The sequence below is a fragment of the Coenobita brevimanus genome, chromosome 62, assembly GCF_032717465.1.
Source record: "Coenobita brevimanus isolate Jiangsu-jjx chromosome 62, ASM3271746v2, whole genome shotgun sequence".
In the NCBI taxonomy this organism is placed as follows: Eukaryota; Metazoa; Arthropoda; class Malacostraca; order Decapoda; family Coenobitidae; genus Coenobita; species Coenobita brevimanus.
In genome coordinates, this window is record NC_137015.1 from 40,618,038 (window position 1) to 40,638,617 (window position 20,580).

Here is a 20,580-nt window from a genome sequence, read left to right on the forward strand (position 1 = left end):
AGACGGACTGGTGTTTGCCGCAAGGTAATACTTAGGTGTGCATGGAAATAAAGTCCTGAGTCGAGGTACATGACACAGTAGTACTTTCACCTTGATTTGGCTCTGATTTCTGTCCTTTTGAAGCTTATTTTACACACTTTATTGACAGACAATACTACATCTCTAATCCTTTCCATAGCACTTCTTCATGACTAGCATCATATTGTAGTGAAAGACAGTAATGCATCTCTATATCCTTTCTACAGTACTGTACTGGACTTCATGACTAGCATCATATATAAATGTTAATCGACTGCCACAACTCAGCATTCAAGATGGAAAGATGGCAATTTCTGGCAACATTAGAGTAAAAAGGAGTATAGCGTTCAAAACACTTTTTTTTCCCCCATAAGATGCACAGAGGCAAGAAAAACAAATTTGAAAAATTTCACACACCAGATTACAGGTGTTTTCCGTTTATACAAAATCTGTAACGAATTTGAACTATTTCACACAAAACCACCTTCATTAACCCTTTCATTATTGTACACACACAAGTATTTCTTCACCCCAACACCACACCACTTGTTCAGCTCAAATGCTGGTAGTTGACTTCATTACTACAATACAAAGCAATTACCACCTCATCTTAGCTATAACTACTTTCTAATAACAACAAATTTAACGTCAAATCATACAATTATAACAGCAAGCTTTGATATAAGAACTCACATTGCACCTCCTCATTTCTCAATTACTTTTTCCCATGTGATGATGCGAGTGTGTTAACAGTACGAGTGTTGATAAAGGCTCCACAACATGCATGCAGCCCTCGGCCTTTGTCACCTAATGGTGGCTCTCCATGCTGCTCAGTCAATCTGGCAGCCTCCCTATTCAGTCTTTTATCCCAAAAGCCACACTCTATGACCTCAACCTAGGGCTTTTTTGGTCTGCCTCTCACAACCCTACCCCCACCATTCACACTTCTCACCTTCCACACCCAATTGACTTCCTCCAACCTTTCCAAATGCACAAACCATCTCCGTCAACCCCATCTCATCACAACACCAATAAATGCAAATCCCATCCTTCCTCTCCACTCTTCAATTACAATCCTAGCCACTCCAGGCCTCGCATTCAAGGACGCACTACACATCCATCGAATCACTGTAACTTCTGTCCGCCTGAGCCAACGAATATCCTCTTCTTTTACTGCCCAGGTCTCACTATTATAAAGCATTATGCTCCTGACACACACACTGCCTGTAAAGATTCCTTTGCAGGGAGGTATTGTTAGCTCCAAGTTATTCCACTCTTCATTTTAAACCTGTGCTAAAATGATGTTAATGAGGACTAACTTTCACCACTTTAATTTAGCCTCTCCTAAGGTCAATAAATTCATATCAAGACACCAAGAATAAAATTAGTCAGAGTCACTGTACTGCATAGGATAATCACAATATAAAATAACCTCTGCTTGTGATATATGAACCCAATATTTAATTCCAGCTTACATCAGATAATTTTATTCAACTTTAAAGATAACATCACAGCAGAATAGTTAAATGTTATCCCTAAGAACATTCTGATTGAAAACTAAGACTATTATTTCACCTACTGTAATTCCACCTGGTTTTATTCAATGTAATCCACGGCATCAAAGGGTTCCTCACAACTCACACTGATCACAAGGGTAACGAATACCAATCAGTAACTGTACCTGTTCATTCCAATAAGGCAGTTTACAATTGAATCAAACAAAGCCTACCAGCAAATGGCTGGTTTCAACAATTCTGTTCTGTAACACTGTAGTCCAAATAATCTCATCTAATGAAGACCCTTAACCTTTACCAGTTCAGTTAATAGCTAAATATACGGTACTCAGTTTGGAAGATATATCTGACTAGTAACCAACAAGACTCATTCCTATCTCATAATTAAGACTTGTCAAATTTCACGCACCAACCACTAAGAACTCAAGTTGTAAGTGTGGTAGTTAAATCGGATGAAAATGTATCAGCTTTGGTGATAAACTAAGGCTACCGTATTGTAACCTTGGCAGTTATAAAAGTCACTACTAAACTTAATAAAATATGGACAGGAGAATGCATGAATAATAATAGAGATACGTACCAATAATCAGATTGAAGTAAAGTCCTTCCTCTTTCATTAATCAGTCACATTCTCTGCCTTTCCAAATACTGTCCCTCATTATGGAAACACATAAATTTCACATTCAAAGGTGTTTATGGTTTAATTATCAATCACTTCACATTCAAAATTTTCCCTCAGATAAGCAAAATAATACCATCTCAACCACCATGTGCGGTGAAAGTGCTGCGTGGGATTGCTGATGATCACTGGTCAATGCCACCATTTGTAATATTAATCAACGTTGTTTTTCTTGCCTTCCTCAGCTCCAAACATCCTAAAACTTAAGGCAATAAACCTGAACACCACTTAATCTGACCAGCAGCAGCCTCTTTGACACTTAAATCAACACAGACTGGGAAAATTTACAGCCCTGCGTGGCCACTTTGGTGAGAGAGAGAGAGAGAGAGAGAGAGAGAGAGAGAGAGAGAGAGGGGGGGGGGCCTCAAGGGGTGCATTCATGGTGGATCACAACTCACATATGTCCTAGTGCCTGTTCACCCGAGAAACAGCCACTTCTGTATTTGAACTAGCAATAATGACCGACTTATATTTGCCTCTCAACCAGCAACGGGTTTTGCTTAAGAAGCTTTTAGCTTTGAATTGCAGGAGTTGGCTCGATAAAAAAGTTTGTACAGTATTAATCTGAATAAAGAATATATTACCATGCCCGGTACTTCTTTTACACAGCAACCTGAGTAATGTATTATGATAATTTAAAAAAATAATAATAATAATCACTTCTTTAATATGGTGATCTCTTACCATTTATTCTTACTACTGCCAATCAATTTCATTTAGCTTTGAAAGACACATTAAGCAGGCTGTTATTTAAATCTGCTCTTCACTGTCTTTCTGTTGGTGATTCAAAAACAATTTCAAAGAACCCCTTCATCCCACAGTCTTTTTTTTTCCTTTCCTTCCTTTGGGCTGGTGGTAACAATGACAAAAGATAATCCCATTTTAACCTACTTCAGAGCAGAGGGACCTAGGGATACAGTACAGTAGTCCGGAACATTGTAGGGAAGGAAACTAAACTATGTCCCTTGTGGCATTTCCCTAGATGGGGATTCACGCTTTTATTCCCACTTCACGTAACTAACTAGCCTATTTTTCATTACTACACAACAAGGTAATTACTGATCACAACTACAACCATTCTGACATTTTAGTTAGGGATGCACCTAGGTACGGTTATGCATTTCATTTGACTCAGCTTAGGAAAGGTTGGCAATTAGTTAACAGCAATTAGATTCAGCACCAATCAAAGTTAATGGCTATCTTGATTAACTACACATTAACTCAATGCATCTGCGGTGATGGACAGAGTTGCGTGTTTTTATCAGGATAACACCAGACCAATTCGTTTCGCAGTGGCAATTAGAGTTCATTACCAGCAAAGAAACAAATTAAGGACTGAAAATAGATGTAATATCTTGCATCACTCAGCCACAAACTAATCACCGACTCTAATACGGCTCAACAGTCATAAATTTCTTCATTAATTTCTGCCATCCGCCTATGCTCCAGTTTTCAAATTCAGGAAATACACATCACTCTTCCCCTTGCAGTGTTGTAGTCTCATGATACCAATGTGCTTATATTGGTTTAACTAAAATTGGTGAAGGACTAGACCACAGCTTGATAACAGATATGGTAAACCTCCTCACAGCCACACTAATTCAGAGAAGGGCATTTCAGACACACAAACTTTCCAGATAAGCAAAAGTCAGTCCCAAACATACCCCAGAACAGCCCAAACACATTGATATTCTGGACAAGCAAACTTTTCACATAAGCAAATATTACCCTTATAAATACACCTGAACAACTCAAACACATTACAATAATCTAAACATGTCAACTCTTCAGATATGCAAAAGTCAACCCCCAAAATATTTCTGAACAACCTAAACACATTTCTTTTTGACTCTGTTCTGGTCTTATGGACTACCGAAAACTCTGCAGTGTATGGTATGCCATGAGTTTATTAGTGAATCAATTACCGTACTATCAGAACACACAGATGTTGAAAGTTCTCCAAGATGCGTTAACTAACCCTGCAACCTAACTTGCCTACCAGAAACCCTCTATATAACAGAAACTCAATGAATGAATGAAAAGAATGAAAGGAATGAAAGAAAGAAGTTCAGGAAAAAGGAAAGAAGGAATTACGGAAGGTTGGGAGGGTGAGGAAGTATGGTTCATAAGGGAACTGGCTATTGTAATGAGATAATGATGAAAAAATAAATAAATATATAATGATAATGATTAAAATACAACAAAAACCCATTAATGAACCTCAACTTCACTGCTAAAAGCCTCAAAGTGCTCTACATGTAGCATATGCCCAACCATTTACCATGCAGTTTGAAAAATATACAAATAAATAAATAATATCCATTACTATCATGAACAGCCAGCAAATTATATGTAAAAAATCCTGCCATGTTCTCTCCAACATGTAACAGAAAATGCTCCAATGAAAGAAAATGATGTAAAAAAAAAATCCTTACCATATCTATCAGTCAAAGTTTCTTCAGACCTAATTTCAACCAATGTCCTCCTAATACATTTCCATTATTTCATTGCATATCAACTGGCAAAGGCAAACACTACAACCTATAATGTCAAAAGTCTGTCAAATATGAAACATCGGGTGGGCTGGAGGGATGCATGCAATACAGCATTTTTAAGCAATTAAAGCCTGATTAGTTACTGTAGCATTTTTAAAACTGGTGTTACAAAGACATAACGTTGCCCCAAAATGTACATAGATAATATGCAGGACTGAGTTGGATGTTGTTGAATATTAAAGGATATTCATGCTAAAAAGATGTTGACGGGTCGAAAGATGTGGAACTGGGTTTTGGATGCATTAAAAACAACAAGAATACTTCTTCCCCAATCAGAGATATGAGCCACATCAGACACTGGGCATGCCATAGCCTTGTCCCATGTTTGTTGAAGTAAATGCAGTGATGGACGCCGTGGGATGCGAATGGAGACACAAACTGTACTTTTACAGACACCGACATATTTTTTTTTCTTTTCTACAAGGGAACAAACTTATGAGTTCCTTGACTTAGGTTCCTTCCTCCTTGCATGAAAAAAAAAAAAAAATGCAGTGATGATGGCAGAACCATGTTTATGCGAGGACTCATGTTACTTAAAAATGCAGTAACTCATTAGGCAAAGCAAATCACAACCATACCTTACCATGCATTATCAAAGCCTCCCAAGTACCGTAAGCACAAAAAGAGAAAAATCCATAAGATGGAGAGCTGGAGAAACAGGGTACATTTTTGGAATTACACCCAATCAACAGACGCTGAAAATATGTTCAACTGTGAAGATCAATAAATTTCAAAAAAAGATGTCGGCCTTACTCCACCAGTAGGCCCTGATTCTCTCATTCAATTTACAGAGAAATCAAACAATTCAAAATGCATCTCTTCCGTAATTATACCGTATATTTCAAAGTAACAATCTACCCAACCCAGCACAATGGTCAAGTCACGCCACTCACCTCTTGTTGGGATACAGTCACTCCAGTTCACTCTTGGCTCTCCTTCCTCCATTCCTTGGCTCCCTCTGAAAACCCTCTTCTCTTTCTTCCACTTTCACCTTTCTTCATATCCTCCTCTCTTCTCTACTCCCAATGTTATCCTACGCTCTCACTTTTTGGATTAGGATTTGCACTATCATCCCGGCTGTCCTTTCCCTCCCACGTTGTTTTCCTCCACAACTCCACTCCCAAGTAGCTTTCCTTCCACTTTTCATTTCATTCTTCCACCACTCCTTCCCAATTTCATCTCCATCTCTCAGCACTTTCCTTCCACTTTTCAGGTCATTCTTCCACCACTCCATCCCCATTTCATCGCCATCTCAGCACTTTTCACTTCAATTTCCGTCACCCCACCTCCAGTTTGTCTTGCCTCAATCCCTCCACTTCCCACGCTCTTTCCTCCTCCGTTCCCGCACTGGCCGCCACACACACCTCACAATAAAACCCTCAGCACTTCACAATTCACTCCGCGCCGTTAATTATAGAGCACCGGTGTGGGGGAAGGCACGGGAGGCAAAATTATACACCTCTGCCCCCCCTCTCCCCGACTTCTCCGCCATTTTCGCTCTGTTGTGGGCCACGTGTGTCCGACCGTTCTGGCGACTGGGTGCAATGCCTTTAGCCTTTTTTTTTTTTTTTTTTTTTTTTTGGCGCTCGCTATGATATTTTTTGACCTAAATTATTGATATCACATTGCTTTGGCAGCGATACCATCTTGATAAGTGCGTTATATAATCAAAATTCGTGTGGGGAACGTTAATATCACTGGGTATTATTGGTGAGGTTAACACTAAAGGAACACTAATGCGTATCATAATATATTTAATCAAGGATACTGTATAATATTACCAGTTACCTCACACGGCTCATGAATATATTACGTTGTACACAGGCGGTACATTAATAATAATAGTAGTAGTGGAATTTCATTATTATATTTACAAATGTCCGAATCCTCAAATGGCAACGTCGGTTTCAACTTAACTGATTTTCCCTTATCACGTCTAATATTTCTATGTAAATTTTGGCCTCTCTTTTGCCGTCACTTCTCTTCCTCATCTCTCTCTCTCGTTGAGAAAGAAAATTTAAAACTTTCGCAGACATCACCCCTTGCAGGAAGCGGTGTCGGGCAATAAGCTAATATTTTTCTTACTATTACTGTTATTATTCTACATTACCGGAGGCAATAAACTGAACGCTTATTACTTACATCATTCTTTAACTTCGATACTCGAATTGATAGACAAAATAATATACAAAAATTAATGTTGCTTGTAGTCCTGTCACTGTAGTCGGTGACACCACAAGTAAATTTATCGCATATGCCAATCATTTTCTTTTTTTTCCAGCGGTTTTGTAAGCATTTCATTATGTCCATGTACAAACACCGAGTTTTTACAATTGCGTAAAGATTGTGTAGGCTTATGGATTGTCTGTTACATCTTCCTCTTTAACGTTCAGAATTAAAGTTTTCTGTTGTATTTCATTCATGCATGTTGTTATCAAGAAAATTTACTTTGATATTTTAATGCGGTAGTTAGCATGTTTCTCTGGTCCAGCTTGTAATTTTGGTAATAGTGTTATAAACTGTTAGCCTACTTGCAAAACGTACTACTGATATTACACACGATACAAGCTGTCTACTGATTCCTAAGTCAGATAATGTACACCAGTAACACGATACAACCATTACATAATCATTTCAGCTACTGCAACCACTACTACTACTGTAATCATTCAGTCCCCTTTTACCCAATATCAACAAGAGAGTAGGGGTCCAGAGCTAGGCTACACACTCGACATTTAATAACGCAAGTGGCCAGCCTCACCTGCCTCTGAGTGACATCCGCTGAGCTAGAATCCCCATCCATCCCTCATGCGGAACCCTTGCATATACCACTCGGTTGGAGCGCCGTACCCACTGAAACACTAAGCATCATTTGGTTATATGGTTACCACCCAGCGTAGTAAATGGTTTCCTGGGAGACTGGAAACCATTTGGCTTGTCACTCAATGTAGAGCTACCTGGAGAGAGGGGGGGGGAGGGTAACGCTACACTGAGTGAGTGGATGATGGGCGCCCCCACCTACCACGAAACAAGAAGAAAGGACAATTCAAACCATGAAATATTGCACATAAACACTTTATTCCAGAAGGTAATGGCACACACTGATGTATCTTTAAGAATGCATAAAATCTTCTACATTATTCACATTATTATTTTCTTCCTATACAGTCGAGCCGGTGGGGGTGAAGGAAAACGGGGAAAAATGAAAAATGTAAATATCTCTTAGGCTCGTATCCCCTTCCCTCCCGCCATCTTTGTTTATCATTGCCTTATAAGGACAGGGTCGCGAGGGTGAGGTGAGTGAGTGTGATAATGATGGAAATAAGTAATGATAAGTGATAACGGTGATTAAGAATGTGAGAGTTGTGATTTTAAGAAATAATAATTAATAATAATAATAATAATAATAATAACAATAAACTGACATCCCTGAAGTTGAAAAGGGATAGACTGGAAGAAGTAACGTATCTAAGTTAGGCTAAAATAAATAAATGAGAGAGAGAGAGAGAGAGAGAGAGAGAGTCATAAACCTTCCTCACAATCTCATAATGAATTCCTACATTCTTTCACACAACTCGCCAAATTTAAAGACCGACTAAGAAAAGAAAGGAACATTATGGCGCAGTTAATTTGCAAGACGCTAAAATAAACAGCCATTAAAAAACAAAACAATTAGCATCTAGGCATTATTTACTCTCTCTCTCTCTCTCTCTCAGGAAGATTTGACTTTCGCTTTAATTCAGCCGCCAAAAACTTGAAGAAAATTCGCATAACTTCTGATGGGGTCTGTCTGTCTCTCTCTCTCTCTCTCTCTCTCTCTCTCTCTCTCTCTCTCTCTCTCTCTCTCAGCGTGATAAAAACTGCCTCCCTTAATGAACTGAATATCTAATGAAGGAATGAATGAATAGAAAAGAGGAGAGAGAGAGAGAGAGAGAGAGACTATAGAACCGGGCAAACGCAAAAAGATTACAAGTTGAAAAATAAAAATAAAAACTTCTCAAAATAAGATTAATATGAATAAAAATAAATAATAATGGAGAATGGGCGATAAAAATGTAAATAATAATAATAATAATAATAATAATGGAACGAATGGTAATGAGATAACGGTCATTCTGAACAGGCTAAAAATGGGTGAAATAAATGGGTGATGAGGAGGGCTGGGGGGGTCCATTAAACCCATTAGATCAGCTGGAGGAGAGATGGAGGGGTGGAGAGAGAAATGGAGAGGTGGGGAGAAGAGGCGGAGAGAGAAATGGTGAGGTAAAGAGGAGGACATGAGGGAGAGAGGACTTGGAGTGGCAGGACGGAGAGAGAGAGAGAGAGAGAGAGAGAGAGAGAGGTATAAATAGACCAGGTGATGCCCTAACAACAGGTGTGCCAATTAAAAACAAGTCCGCTGACAGGACGCCATCTGATTGGCTATAAATGCTGATCGCAGGATAACACGAATCAGCTGACTCAGTGTAAACAGAGATCAGCTGACATGGTGTAAACAAACATCAGGTGATATGGTGTATACAGACATCAGCTGACACGGTGTACATAGGCATCAGGTGACTGTAAACAAAAAGATCAGGTGACGTGGTGTAAATACATATCAGCTGACATGGTGTAAATATCAGGTGACATGGTGTAAACAGAGATCAAGTGACACGGTGTATAGACATCAGCTGACATGGTGTAAGTACGTACATCAGCTGACGTGGTGTAAATAGACATCAGCTGACTTCGTGTAAACAAAAATCAACTGATCCAGTACAGATTACAGCTGATCTAATGTAAACAAATCCACGTGATCGAATGTTAAATCAGCTGACAGAAGGTAAGCGGGAATGAGCTGATCGCAAACTTCGGCAGACCAAAAAAAAAAAAAAAAACAGCTGATCAAATGTAAACAAACCCACGTGTCTGAAGCATGGTCTCGTCCCCAGCCCCACTCAGCAGCTCTCATTGCTAAAGAACATTATAAATTTGTATCACAGTCGCCACAAACTACACCTTGAAGACTCGTGCTCACTCCCACATATAATATTACTTTTTTTTCTTTTATCAAAAATTCTATAAATAACATCGAAGTATTTTTTTGCACTTTTTTTTGTCCTTCCTTTTGGCATTTTAAAACCTACGTGATTTATATTATTCAGTAATGCACAAAGTTATTTATTTTTCTTCATCCACGCTAAGATTAAATATAAATTACAATCAGTTGATGCTGCCTACACTAAAAATAGGTTTTGTCATTTTTATTATTATTATTATTATTATTATTTTTACACTGCTGAAACACTCAACATGTCTTTTTTGTCTTTTACTTTTGCGTTATGGCCAACACAAGGGATGGCGCTGTGTTCTGTCCGTCCAAACCAGCAGATCCATTTTGTCCAGTCCAGCACTCCTTCCCTGCCCAACTGCCAGTTCAAAATATCCATACTTCAGGCTCACTCAGACTTATATTTCAGATCTACTTGGTTCTGTGTAGCCATTTTCTGAACCCAGCGGTCTAGTCTGGGGTCTGTTTTCTCTACCAATCCAACAGACCAATCCAGCAGGCCCATCCAGACCAAGTTCTAGACCCATTTGTTGAATCTGAGGTCTCTTTAGTTTCCTGTCATTTAGACCAATCCAGCAAGTCCATTCAGACCAAATTTCAATCCCATTTGCCAAAGTTCTGGTCAATTTTCTCTCTCAGTCCATTCTACCAACCAGCAGACCCATCCAGACCAATTTCTAGATCTCTCTCTCGCTTTTCTAAGACCATTTGTTGCAGCTGAGGTCTGTTTTCTTTCCCAATCCATTCGTCCAATCCACCTGGCCCGCTCTGACCAATCCGATTCGTCCGGCCGACACCTGTAGTCCATTTCCACCTGGGCCACACTCCCCTACAACTCACCGGATTAATTCACGCCGGCCGTCCATAGGCTTTCCAATCACACGGCAATCTGGTTTGTTCAGCTTCGGTTCATTACGTTCAAAATTGTGTTCAAAATTGGCCACGTGCAGTACGCCCACGACACGCCAGCATCAAGTTTAAATATTTCGTGTGTTTGGTTTCAGCATGGTTTCCACGCCAACACATACTGTTGTTGCGGCAATGCATAGTTTCCTCGGCAAAGTGTAGCTTCCTCGGCAACACAGTCCCCACGACAACAGCACAAATTCAAGCCACGTTATTTCCTAGCGTTCTTGAGCCACGTGCAGTCTCTGATTTCAACCAAGTATTTTCAGAACGCTTCAACACATTTCCTCACCTTTTCAAGACACATATATTATGCAAAAAATAAAATAAATCTGTTCCAGCCTCAACCAGCACTGACCACACCATCCTTGCCTTCATTTCAACATTTGCCACAGATTTCAAGAAATGTCTCAAAGATGTTCACACCAGTTACTTCTCTGTGATTTCAACATGTGTATTAAAAGAGCATTCATTCTCTCTCTCACTCTGTCAGTCAATTGAAAGCACACTCCTGTATTCCAATCAGCTTGTTCATGTTTTTGTAACCAGTTCCACCAAACCCACCTGTAATCCCTAACACCTTTTTCATGGTGATTTATTCTCCAAACTACCCATTAAAATCCTCTTCTTTGCTTCTGATATCTTTTTAAATATTGACAAGAATACAGTAATCGGGCAGGATCAGGAGTAAATCACCGAGGGAGAGGTGTTAGGGAGCTTCATAACCACACCAGAATACCTCCTTTGGGCTTGTATCCTCATCGGGTAAGGAAGCTCCCTAACACCTCCTCCTATGGGATTTATTCTGCATATTACACCTTACTGTCCTCTTCTGTGTTGCTTGAATCATTCCAATATCACCTTACCGTGCTGAGGTAAAGGTACAATGTGATACTAACCAGTTGGATCACAAAATAAATCACTGAGGATGAGGTGTTAGGGAGATATAAAATAGGGCAAGACTACAACCGCATTTGCTTTTTTGCTTGCCTAGGTTTTCAATAAATGCTGAATCCAAACGCACAATACTGAATTCAAAACTGACAACAAATTAGCTGAATTCAAATACATACACATAAATAACTATAAAATACACACACACACACACACAATCACATCTACCAGAAGTCTCACATACACAACATTCTTCCCAAAAACAAAAACAATTATAAAGACAACTTAAAACCCCTTTCCACTTTCAAAAATTCCTTCGCAAGATTTACAACTTCCCTATATCACCAAAACAGTTTCAAATCACACTCTCCTTTTTCAAATTCTATCGTTCTTTGGCTAATTTTCTCGTTTCCTTTGCTCTTTCTTTTCTGTTGCTAATTCTATCGTTTCTTTTCAAAATTATATTCCATCTTCTTCCCACTTCACATTCCACTCACAACTCTTCCACCTTCACGTTCAGTCCTTTTTCCACTGTAATTCTCAAACTCCGTGACTTTAATTATTTCTGATTCCATTATTCCAATTCCTCAATCTTTATGCTCAACTCTTTTTCCAACGTTATTCTCAGACAGTCTTTAAGCTCAGTGTAATTCTCAATCTCAATGACTAAATATCTGAAATTCAGTTCTTCCACTCCCTATTCCTCAATCTTTATGCTCAAGTCTTTTTTCAACTTTATTCCCAACTGTTCTTTATGCTCAATTGCTTTACCAACTTTATTCTCAGTCTGCTTTACCAACTTTCTCAGCCTCAGTGACTTACGTTCCTCTCAAGACATCATTTAATTGATTCCACTTCCTTCACAAGTCTCAGTCTTCATGCTCAACTATCTTTCTTACTTCACCCTCAATATATCTCAACCTTTTTTTCAACTTTATTATCAATCTCAACATCTCGTGTCTTCAGGATGTCACCTACTTCTTCCCACTTCCTTTATTACATTTATGCTCCACTATTCCATTCACAATTCTTCAATGTTCATGCTCTGCCATTTTTCCAATTCTGTTCACAATTTCAACGACTCTAGTTCCTTCAAGATGTCACCTACGTCTTCCCACTTCCTTGCTACGGGTCAATATCGAGATCAAGTGAGGTCACACAAGAGACGACCTAGAAGGAGTGTTCAGGTAAGGTGTCACCTGTATCGGCGCCGGTAACGAGCATAGAGGCCATTAAGGAGAGTTTGGAAGGTCAGACCCTCACCTGTTTCTTAGAGTCAGGTCGGGTCACGTTGGGTCACGTACAGAATTACCCTTGTCACTGAAGATCATAGACTCTTGACCTGACCCTCCGAGTCACTTAAGGAGGTCACGGATTCTTAACACCTTCGAGTCACTTAAGGTCACGAATTCTTGACCTCTGAGTCACTTAAGGTGGTCATGGATTATTGTCTAACACCAAGTCACTTAAGGTCACGAATTCTTGACCAACCCTTGAGTCACTTAAGGAGGTCAGAGATTCTTAAATGACCCTTGAGTCACTTAAGGTCACGAATTCTTGACCTAACCCTTGAGTCACTTAAGGTCACAGGCTCTTGACCTAGCCCTTGAGTCACTTAAGGAGGTCACGAATTCTTGACCTACCCCTTGAGTCACTTAGGGTCACAGGCTCTCGACCCAACCCCCTGGAGTCACACTAACCCTTGAAGCAGGCCGTAGTGGTAGAGGGCAGCGGACTGGAGGGAAGCAGGGAGGTGAGAGGTCAGGTCAGAGGTCAGGTGGGGCTAGTAGATGACCTCGTACACGGTGGCCTTCTTGTCGCCAGAGCCGGTCACGATGTACTTGTCGTCGGCAGAGATGTCGCAGCTCAAGACGGACGACGACTCCTTCGACTGTGGGGGGGGAGAGAGAAGGTACAAATTGAGAGAGAGAGAGAGAGAGAGAGAGAGAGAGAGAGAGAGAGAGAGAGAGAGAGAGAGAGAGAGAGAGAGAGAGAGAGAGAGAGAGAGAGAGAGAGAGAGAGAGGAGAGAAAATGTCAATACAGAAAAAAGAGTAAAAGAGAGAGAGAGGAAATGTCAAAATTGAGGAAACAGCCTAAAAAAAGGGAGGAAAAAAGAGAAAATAGACAAAAGAGAGAAGAGAGAGAAAAGAAGAGGAAAAGAGAGAAAGAGAGAACATGAGGAAAAAAAGAGATGTAAATAGACATGTTTAAGATTTACACCTGTAAAACTCTGTAAAAGGAAAGGCAAACTGGTGAGAGAGAGAGAGAGAGAGAGAGAGAGAGAGAGAGAGACAGACAGACAGACAGAGGGAGAGACAGACAGACAGACAGAGGTTATTTATAGGCAGGAAGAAACTTGGTAAATAGTAGAGAGATAAACAGGAAAGAAAGAATAAGGGAGAAGATGCAGGCTTGAGAGAGAGAGAGAGAGAGAGAGAGAGAGAGAGAGGGGTGACAATAAGTGTTTAACCTAAATACCTATATGGAAACGTGGAAGACGGTGTGAAGACTTGTAAGTGAGGGAGGAGAGAGAGAAATAGATAAGATGATAGAGATAGATAGATAGATAGATAGAGAGAGAGAGAGAGAGAGAGAGAGAGAGAGAGAGATGGATATTTGTCCTAGAAATTGAGTAGTGTGTGTGTGTGTGTGTGTGTGTGTGTGTGTGTGTGTGTGTGTGTGTGTGTGTGTGTCCCTAAAAGCGCGCGCACACACACACACACACAGCAAACCCACGTGTCGGGCGGGCATCTCATGTTTACATTCGATCAGCTGATTTTTGTTTACATCCGACCAGCTGACCGATATGAAGGACGAACCACCCCATTAACACCACACGTCCCTCAGTACTCCTCACCCTGATACTGTCTCAACCACTTAGTATGTCACCTTTTTACGATACTGATTGCAACAGGGTGAGAGAGATAAGACAGGGTGAGAAAGGACATGTGTGGTGCGGGTGGTGGTGGTGGGGTGTGTGGTAGGGTAGGGGTGGAGGTGGTGGTGGGGTGTCTGGTAGGATGTGATACAGTAAGGGTGGTGTGGTGGTGGTCGGGTGTGTGGTAGGGTAGGGGTGGTGTGGTAGTGGGGTGTGTGGTAGGGTAGGGGTGGTGTGGTGGGGGTGGGGGGGTGTATCGTGGTGGTGTGGTGTGGTGATTTGGGTGTACGTGGTGGTATGGTGTGGTGTGGTAATGAGAGAGTTGGGTGGTGTGGTGTGGTAATGTGGGGGGTAGGGGTGGTAGTTTGTGGTGTGGGAGTGGTACTGAGAACACACACACACACACACATGTTGATTAATAAGAAGTGCTATCAGGGTGGGAGCGAGGTGAGTTGCTTCAAGATATCCACAGGAGTGTTAAATGTACATGTGAGGATTTATTCATTTATCTTACTGTTTTGTCATCATCATCATCATCATCACAAACTAATTAATTTCCCTTCTAAAGACACTTCTCCACTCAGAATATTTCTTCTTTACCAGTGAACTAACTGCGTTGATGATGACGATAATGATGATTTTTTACGGAGTCTAATGAACGATGATGATAGCACTAACGATAAGTATAATAATGAGTATAGATGCTAATAATTCACTACTACCCCTGCAGCCTCACCTGGAATATGGAGGCGCCGTAGGGAGTCCGCCAGGCGTTGAGAAGATTATCCTTGCCGGTGGACACGAACCATTTGCCGGCGGAGGCGAACTTGAGTGAGAGTACACATGACTCGTGTAGGTGTAGCTGGTATTTGTCTGGCTTGGTGATGTGCAGAACCTCCACATTTGAGCTCTCCATGCCCACCGCCAACCACTCCCCCGTGGGACAGTAACCCAGGGAGAAGATCTGACTGGTAAAATCATGCTGCTGTAACTGCCGGCCTTCCCGCAGGTCCCACGAGCGTACGGTGTTGTCTAGGCCGCCCGTCCACAGCTTGGTGCCGTCGGGGGAGATGTCGATGCAGGAGGCGCCGTCCGTGTGTCCCTGGAACTGCCGCACGAGGGTCTGGCTCTGCAGGTCCCACACGGCGATGTTGCCGTCACTGCAACAGCTGAAGCACACCTTGGAGTCCGGGCTGATGGCCAGGGCGTAGCAGGCCGGGGCGGCGGACGTCAGCTCGGCCTTGATGCGTGGCGTGGGCGTGGCCAGGTCCCAGATGCTGAGGGTGGACGCCTCCCCGCCCACCAGCAGCGTACGCCCGTCTGGCAGCAGCTTCACCGACCGGATGTAGCTGTCACGTTGCTGTAATATCACGGGGTTAGTGCACACCCTGCTGACAAACTCATGCCCTGCCCTACATCTGTCCTGTCCTGGTGTGCCCTGCCATATCAAGCCCTCCCCTTCCTCCATATCTCACTCTGTCCACCAGACCCACACTTGCCAGCGGGTGAGCACATCTGGTGGTAGTTCCCTCAGTAAGGTGATGCTGTAGGTCTTGTTGGTCTGCCCTGCCCTGCCTTAACTATGTGTCCTGCTTACCAAAGTGTCCCTCCCTGCCCTGCTGTGTCCTGCCCGTCCATGTATCCTTCACTGCCTTACTCTTTTCTGCCTTCCTGTGTCCTTCCCTGCCCTGCCCGTGTGTGTCTCAGCTGTCCTAACCCGTTCCAAACTCTGTCCGGCTTCACTTCATCCTCTTACATGCTCTTAGCCACTTCCCTGCCACCCTGCCTCTACCTCCCTCACCCTCACCCTCACCCTCACCCTCACCTCCTGCCTACCATCCCCTGTTTCTCCTCCCTCGCCGCACTCTCCCTTAGCCTGCCTCACCCATACTCTGTCTCTCCCTTCCCCTTACCTCACCCTGCCTTACCCTCTGCACCCTTTCACCCTACCTCCCCCTGCGTCCCCCAAGCCCACCCTCCTCATTCACAGTCTACGCCTGACCTTCCCTGCTTCCTGCCTCCCCCTCCCCCTGCCTAACTCCGGACTCCTGCCTGGAACCTCACGTCCTAGGCACCTCATTCCGTAGTCCTGTCCTGCCTCGCCACTCTGCCTAACCCCCTGCCTTATCCCGCCATCTGGGTCCTGCCTATCTCCTCACACATCTGCCTAACCCATACCCTACCCACACAAACACCCACACTACCAGCATCCCCACCCACACTCCTTTCACCTTAACTGGCAGAGACTTTCGTCCTTTTGGAGCTTATTTCACGTAGCTCGGTGGCAGAAAAAGACAATGCTATGGCGCAACACCCACATCATCCTTACCCACACCCACACCACCCCTACCCACACTGACACCAACACCACCCACACCACCTATACCCACACCCACACAACCCCTACCACTCCTAACAATACCCACGCCCACACCCACACCACCCCTACCCACACCCACACCAACACCAACACCACCCCCACCCACACTCACACCACCCCCACCCACACTCACACCAACACCACCCCCACCCACACCAACACCATCCCTACCCACACCCACATCACCTCTACTTACACCCATACAACCCCTACCAACACCCACACCACTCCTAACAATACCCACGCCCACACCACCCCTACCCATACAAACATCCACACTACCCGCATCCACACCACCCCTACCTACACCCACACCACCCCTACCCGTACCCACACCCACACCCACACAACCCCTACCAACACCCACACTCCTAACAATACCCACGCCCACACCCACACCACCCCTACCCACACAAACACCCACACTACCCGCATCCACACCACCCCTACCCGCACCCACACCACCCCTACCCACACCCACACCATTATCTACACAGGCAGCCGTTATCAGCCTCTACTCTGTTTTATCTTATCTCTAAGTCCATTCTCAGTGGCCGAGGGAGGGAGGGAGGGAGAGAGGGAGGGAGGGAAGGAGAGATAGGGAGGGAGGGAGGGAGGGAGGAAGGGAAGGGAGGGGGGGAGGGAGGGATAGGGGAAAGAAAAGAGAAAAGAAATGGTTGGGGGAGAGAGAGAGAGAGAGAGAGAGAGAGAGAGAGAGAGAGAGCGTCTGGCTGGTAGGTTAGCCTCAGAATACTAATCTCTCTCACTCTCTTACCCTTCCCCCCCCCCTCTCCCTCTCTCATCAGTCTCAGCCTTTCCTTTCTTCCCCCTCCTCTCTCTCTCTCTCTCTATTTTACCAGTCCCCGCCTTGCTTTTCTCCCCCCTCCCCCTCCCCCCCCTCTCTCTCCCGGTGTGGGGTGCTCATCCACGAAGCCTTACACCCTTCTCATCTCACCTCCCTTTTCCTCCCTCCCTCCTCATCTTTCCTACCCCCCCTCTCTCATCTTTCCTCCATCCTCTCGCCTTTCCCTCTCCACTCCCTCTATCTTTCTCCCTCCTCGCCCTTTCTCTCTCTCTCTCCCTCTATCTCTTTCTCCCTCCATTTTTCTCTTTCTCTCCCTTTTCCAAAAATTTAACATCCTTTTTATCGTTTCTTTCTCTCCCTCTAGTGCTCTCTCTCTCTCTCTTTCTCTCTCTCTCTCTCTTCTCTCTCCCACACATTCCTTCTCCTCCTCTTCATTTCTTTTCTGTTCCTCTTCCTTGTTTTCCTTTCATTCTCTCTCTCTCCCTCTCTCTCTCTTTCTCTTCTCTCCCACTCATTCCTTCTCCTCCTCTTCTTTTCTGTTTCTCTTCCTTGCTCTCCTTTCATCTCTCTCTCTCTCTCTCTCTCTCTCTCTCTCCCTCCCTCCCTCCCTCCCTCTCTCTCTCTCTCCCTCTCTCTCAGCCGGGGAGTACTGGAGCAACTTTAGTCAACCTCCCACTTTCTTCCTTAACTTTATTGTGACAGAGGAAGGATTGTGGTAGGAATTGTGGTAGGAACTGTAGTAACCAGTGTGGTAGCTGAAAACTGTGGTAGAATATGTGGTAGCAGACATCTGTGGTAACGATTGTGGTAGGAACTGTGGTAGGAATTCTGGTAGCTGATAACTGTGGTAGGAATTCTGGTAGCTGATAACTGTGGTAGGAATTCTGGTAGCGGATAATTGTGGTAGGAAGTGGTAGACAGACTGTGGTAGGAATTGTGGTAGCAGAGAATTAGGGTACGAACTGTAGCCTGAGAATGAGAGTACTGGAAACTGTGGTAAATGAATTGTGGTAGTGGGGGAATTGTGGTAGCTGTGGTAGAGGAGGTGGTAGCGAATAATGCTGTGGCCAGAGATTAAAGGTACTGGGAACTGTGGCAGAACTGTGGTAGGAGAATTGACATGGAAAAACTGTGGCAGAATTGTGGTGGAAGATGTGGTAGAGTTGTGGTAAAGAACTGTGGCAGAATTGTGGTGGAAGACGTGGTAGAATAGTGGTTACTGTGGCAAAATATTAGTGGAAGAACTGTGGTAAGAAAGTGGTAGAACTGTGGTAGAAAAGTGGTAGAACTGTGGTACAATAGTGGTAGAACTGTGGTACAATAGTGGTAGAACTGTGGTACAATAGTGGTAGAACTGTGGTACAATAGTGGTAGAACTGTGGTACAATAGTGGTAGAACTGTGGTAGCGGAGAAAAGGCACAAAATGGAGGATGAATATTTGATGTAAGGGCGATTGTGGTGGATGTGAAATTGTGGTAGTTTGGATTGTGGTACGAGGCTGAATTGTGGTAGTTGGGATTGTGGTACGAGGCTGAATTGTGGTAGTTGGGATTGTGGTACGAGGCTGAATTGTGGTAGTTGGGATTGTGGTACGAGGCTGAATTGTGGTAGTTGGGATTGTGGTACGAGGCTGAATTGTGGTAGTTGGGATTGTGGTACGAGGCTGAATTGTGGTAGTTGGGATTGTGGTACGAGGCTGAATTGTGGTAGGAGACTAAACTGTGGTAGGAGATTAAATTGTGGTCAAACTAGGAAGGTCGTAGATTGAATTGTGGTAGGAGGCGGAATTGTGGTAGCTGAGATTGTGGTAGGTGGTGAGGGAGATGAAGGGTGACAGTATATGATGGCCTAAATTGTGGTTGTCAACTACCACAATCCTCAGAGCCGCAACCACCATCACTCACCACCATTACCCCTCGACAACAACTATTTCAACCACCATCGCCTTAACTACCACCATCGCCACTACCACTACAACCACTATCACCACCACAATCAAACAACTACCACTACCAACATCACAACCACAATACTTCCTGCCACAACTATTACCATTCTCCTACCACAACTACCATCATCCTCTTTCCACCACAACCATTAACCCCTACCACAATTACTACACTCATCCCCTACCAAAACTACCACCACTACCACAATTACTACACTCATCACCTACCACAACTACCACCACTACCACAATTACTACACTCATCCCCTACCACAACTACCACAATTACTACACTCATCCCCTACAGTACCACAACTACCACCATCCTTCTACCACACCTACCATCCTCCTACCACACCTACCACCATCCCCCTACCACAACTACTACATTCATCTCCTACAGTACCACAACTACCACCATCCATCTACCACACCTACCATCCTCCTACCACAACTACCACAATCGGCCCCCAATCAGGCAACACAACAAGGCACTTGAGGCCTGATAGCTGCCCTGATAACCACTATCACTACTAAAAGCCATGATACCACAACTACCACCACTGCGGCTACCACAACTACCACCACCACTACCAACATTACGGCTACCACAACTACCACCACCACTACCAACATAACGGCTACCACAACTACCACCACCACTACCAACATTAAGGCTACCACAACTACCACCATCACGGCTACCACAACTACCATCACTACCAACATTACGGCTACCACAACTACCACCATCAATACCACTACTACCACCATTCTGCTACCACTGTTACTACCATTATTACGACTACCACAACTACCACCATCACTACTACTACCACCATTCTGCTACCAGTCATTGCCACCACTACTACCAACATTCGTAGTAGCTACCAACATTACGGCTACCACAACTACCAACATAAGACGAAAAAGGCAGCTACCACAACT

The 20,580-nt window shown here is 43.5% G+C and overlaps 1 protein-coding gene across 1 annotated transcript in view; it reads right to left on the bottom strand.

Moving 5' to 3' along the window:
- Positions 1–13,308: 13,308 nt before the first annotated feature.
- LOC145404078 (protein groucho-like) overlaps positions 13,309–20,580 on the bottom strand; it is a 52,213-nt gene continuing 44,941 nt past the window's right edge. Inside the window, exons 16-17 of the mRNA XM_080275684.1 lie at positions 15,235–15,858; positions 13,309–13,510 (exon numbers count right to left, since the gene is read on the bottom strand). Of these exons, the coding sequence (XP_080131810.1) occupies positions 13,403–13,510; positions 15,235–15,858 (732 nt within the window). The 3' untranslated portion in view covers positions 13,309–13,402. The remainder of the gene's footprint in view (positions 13,511–15,234; positions 15,859–20,580) is intronic.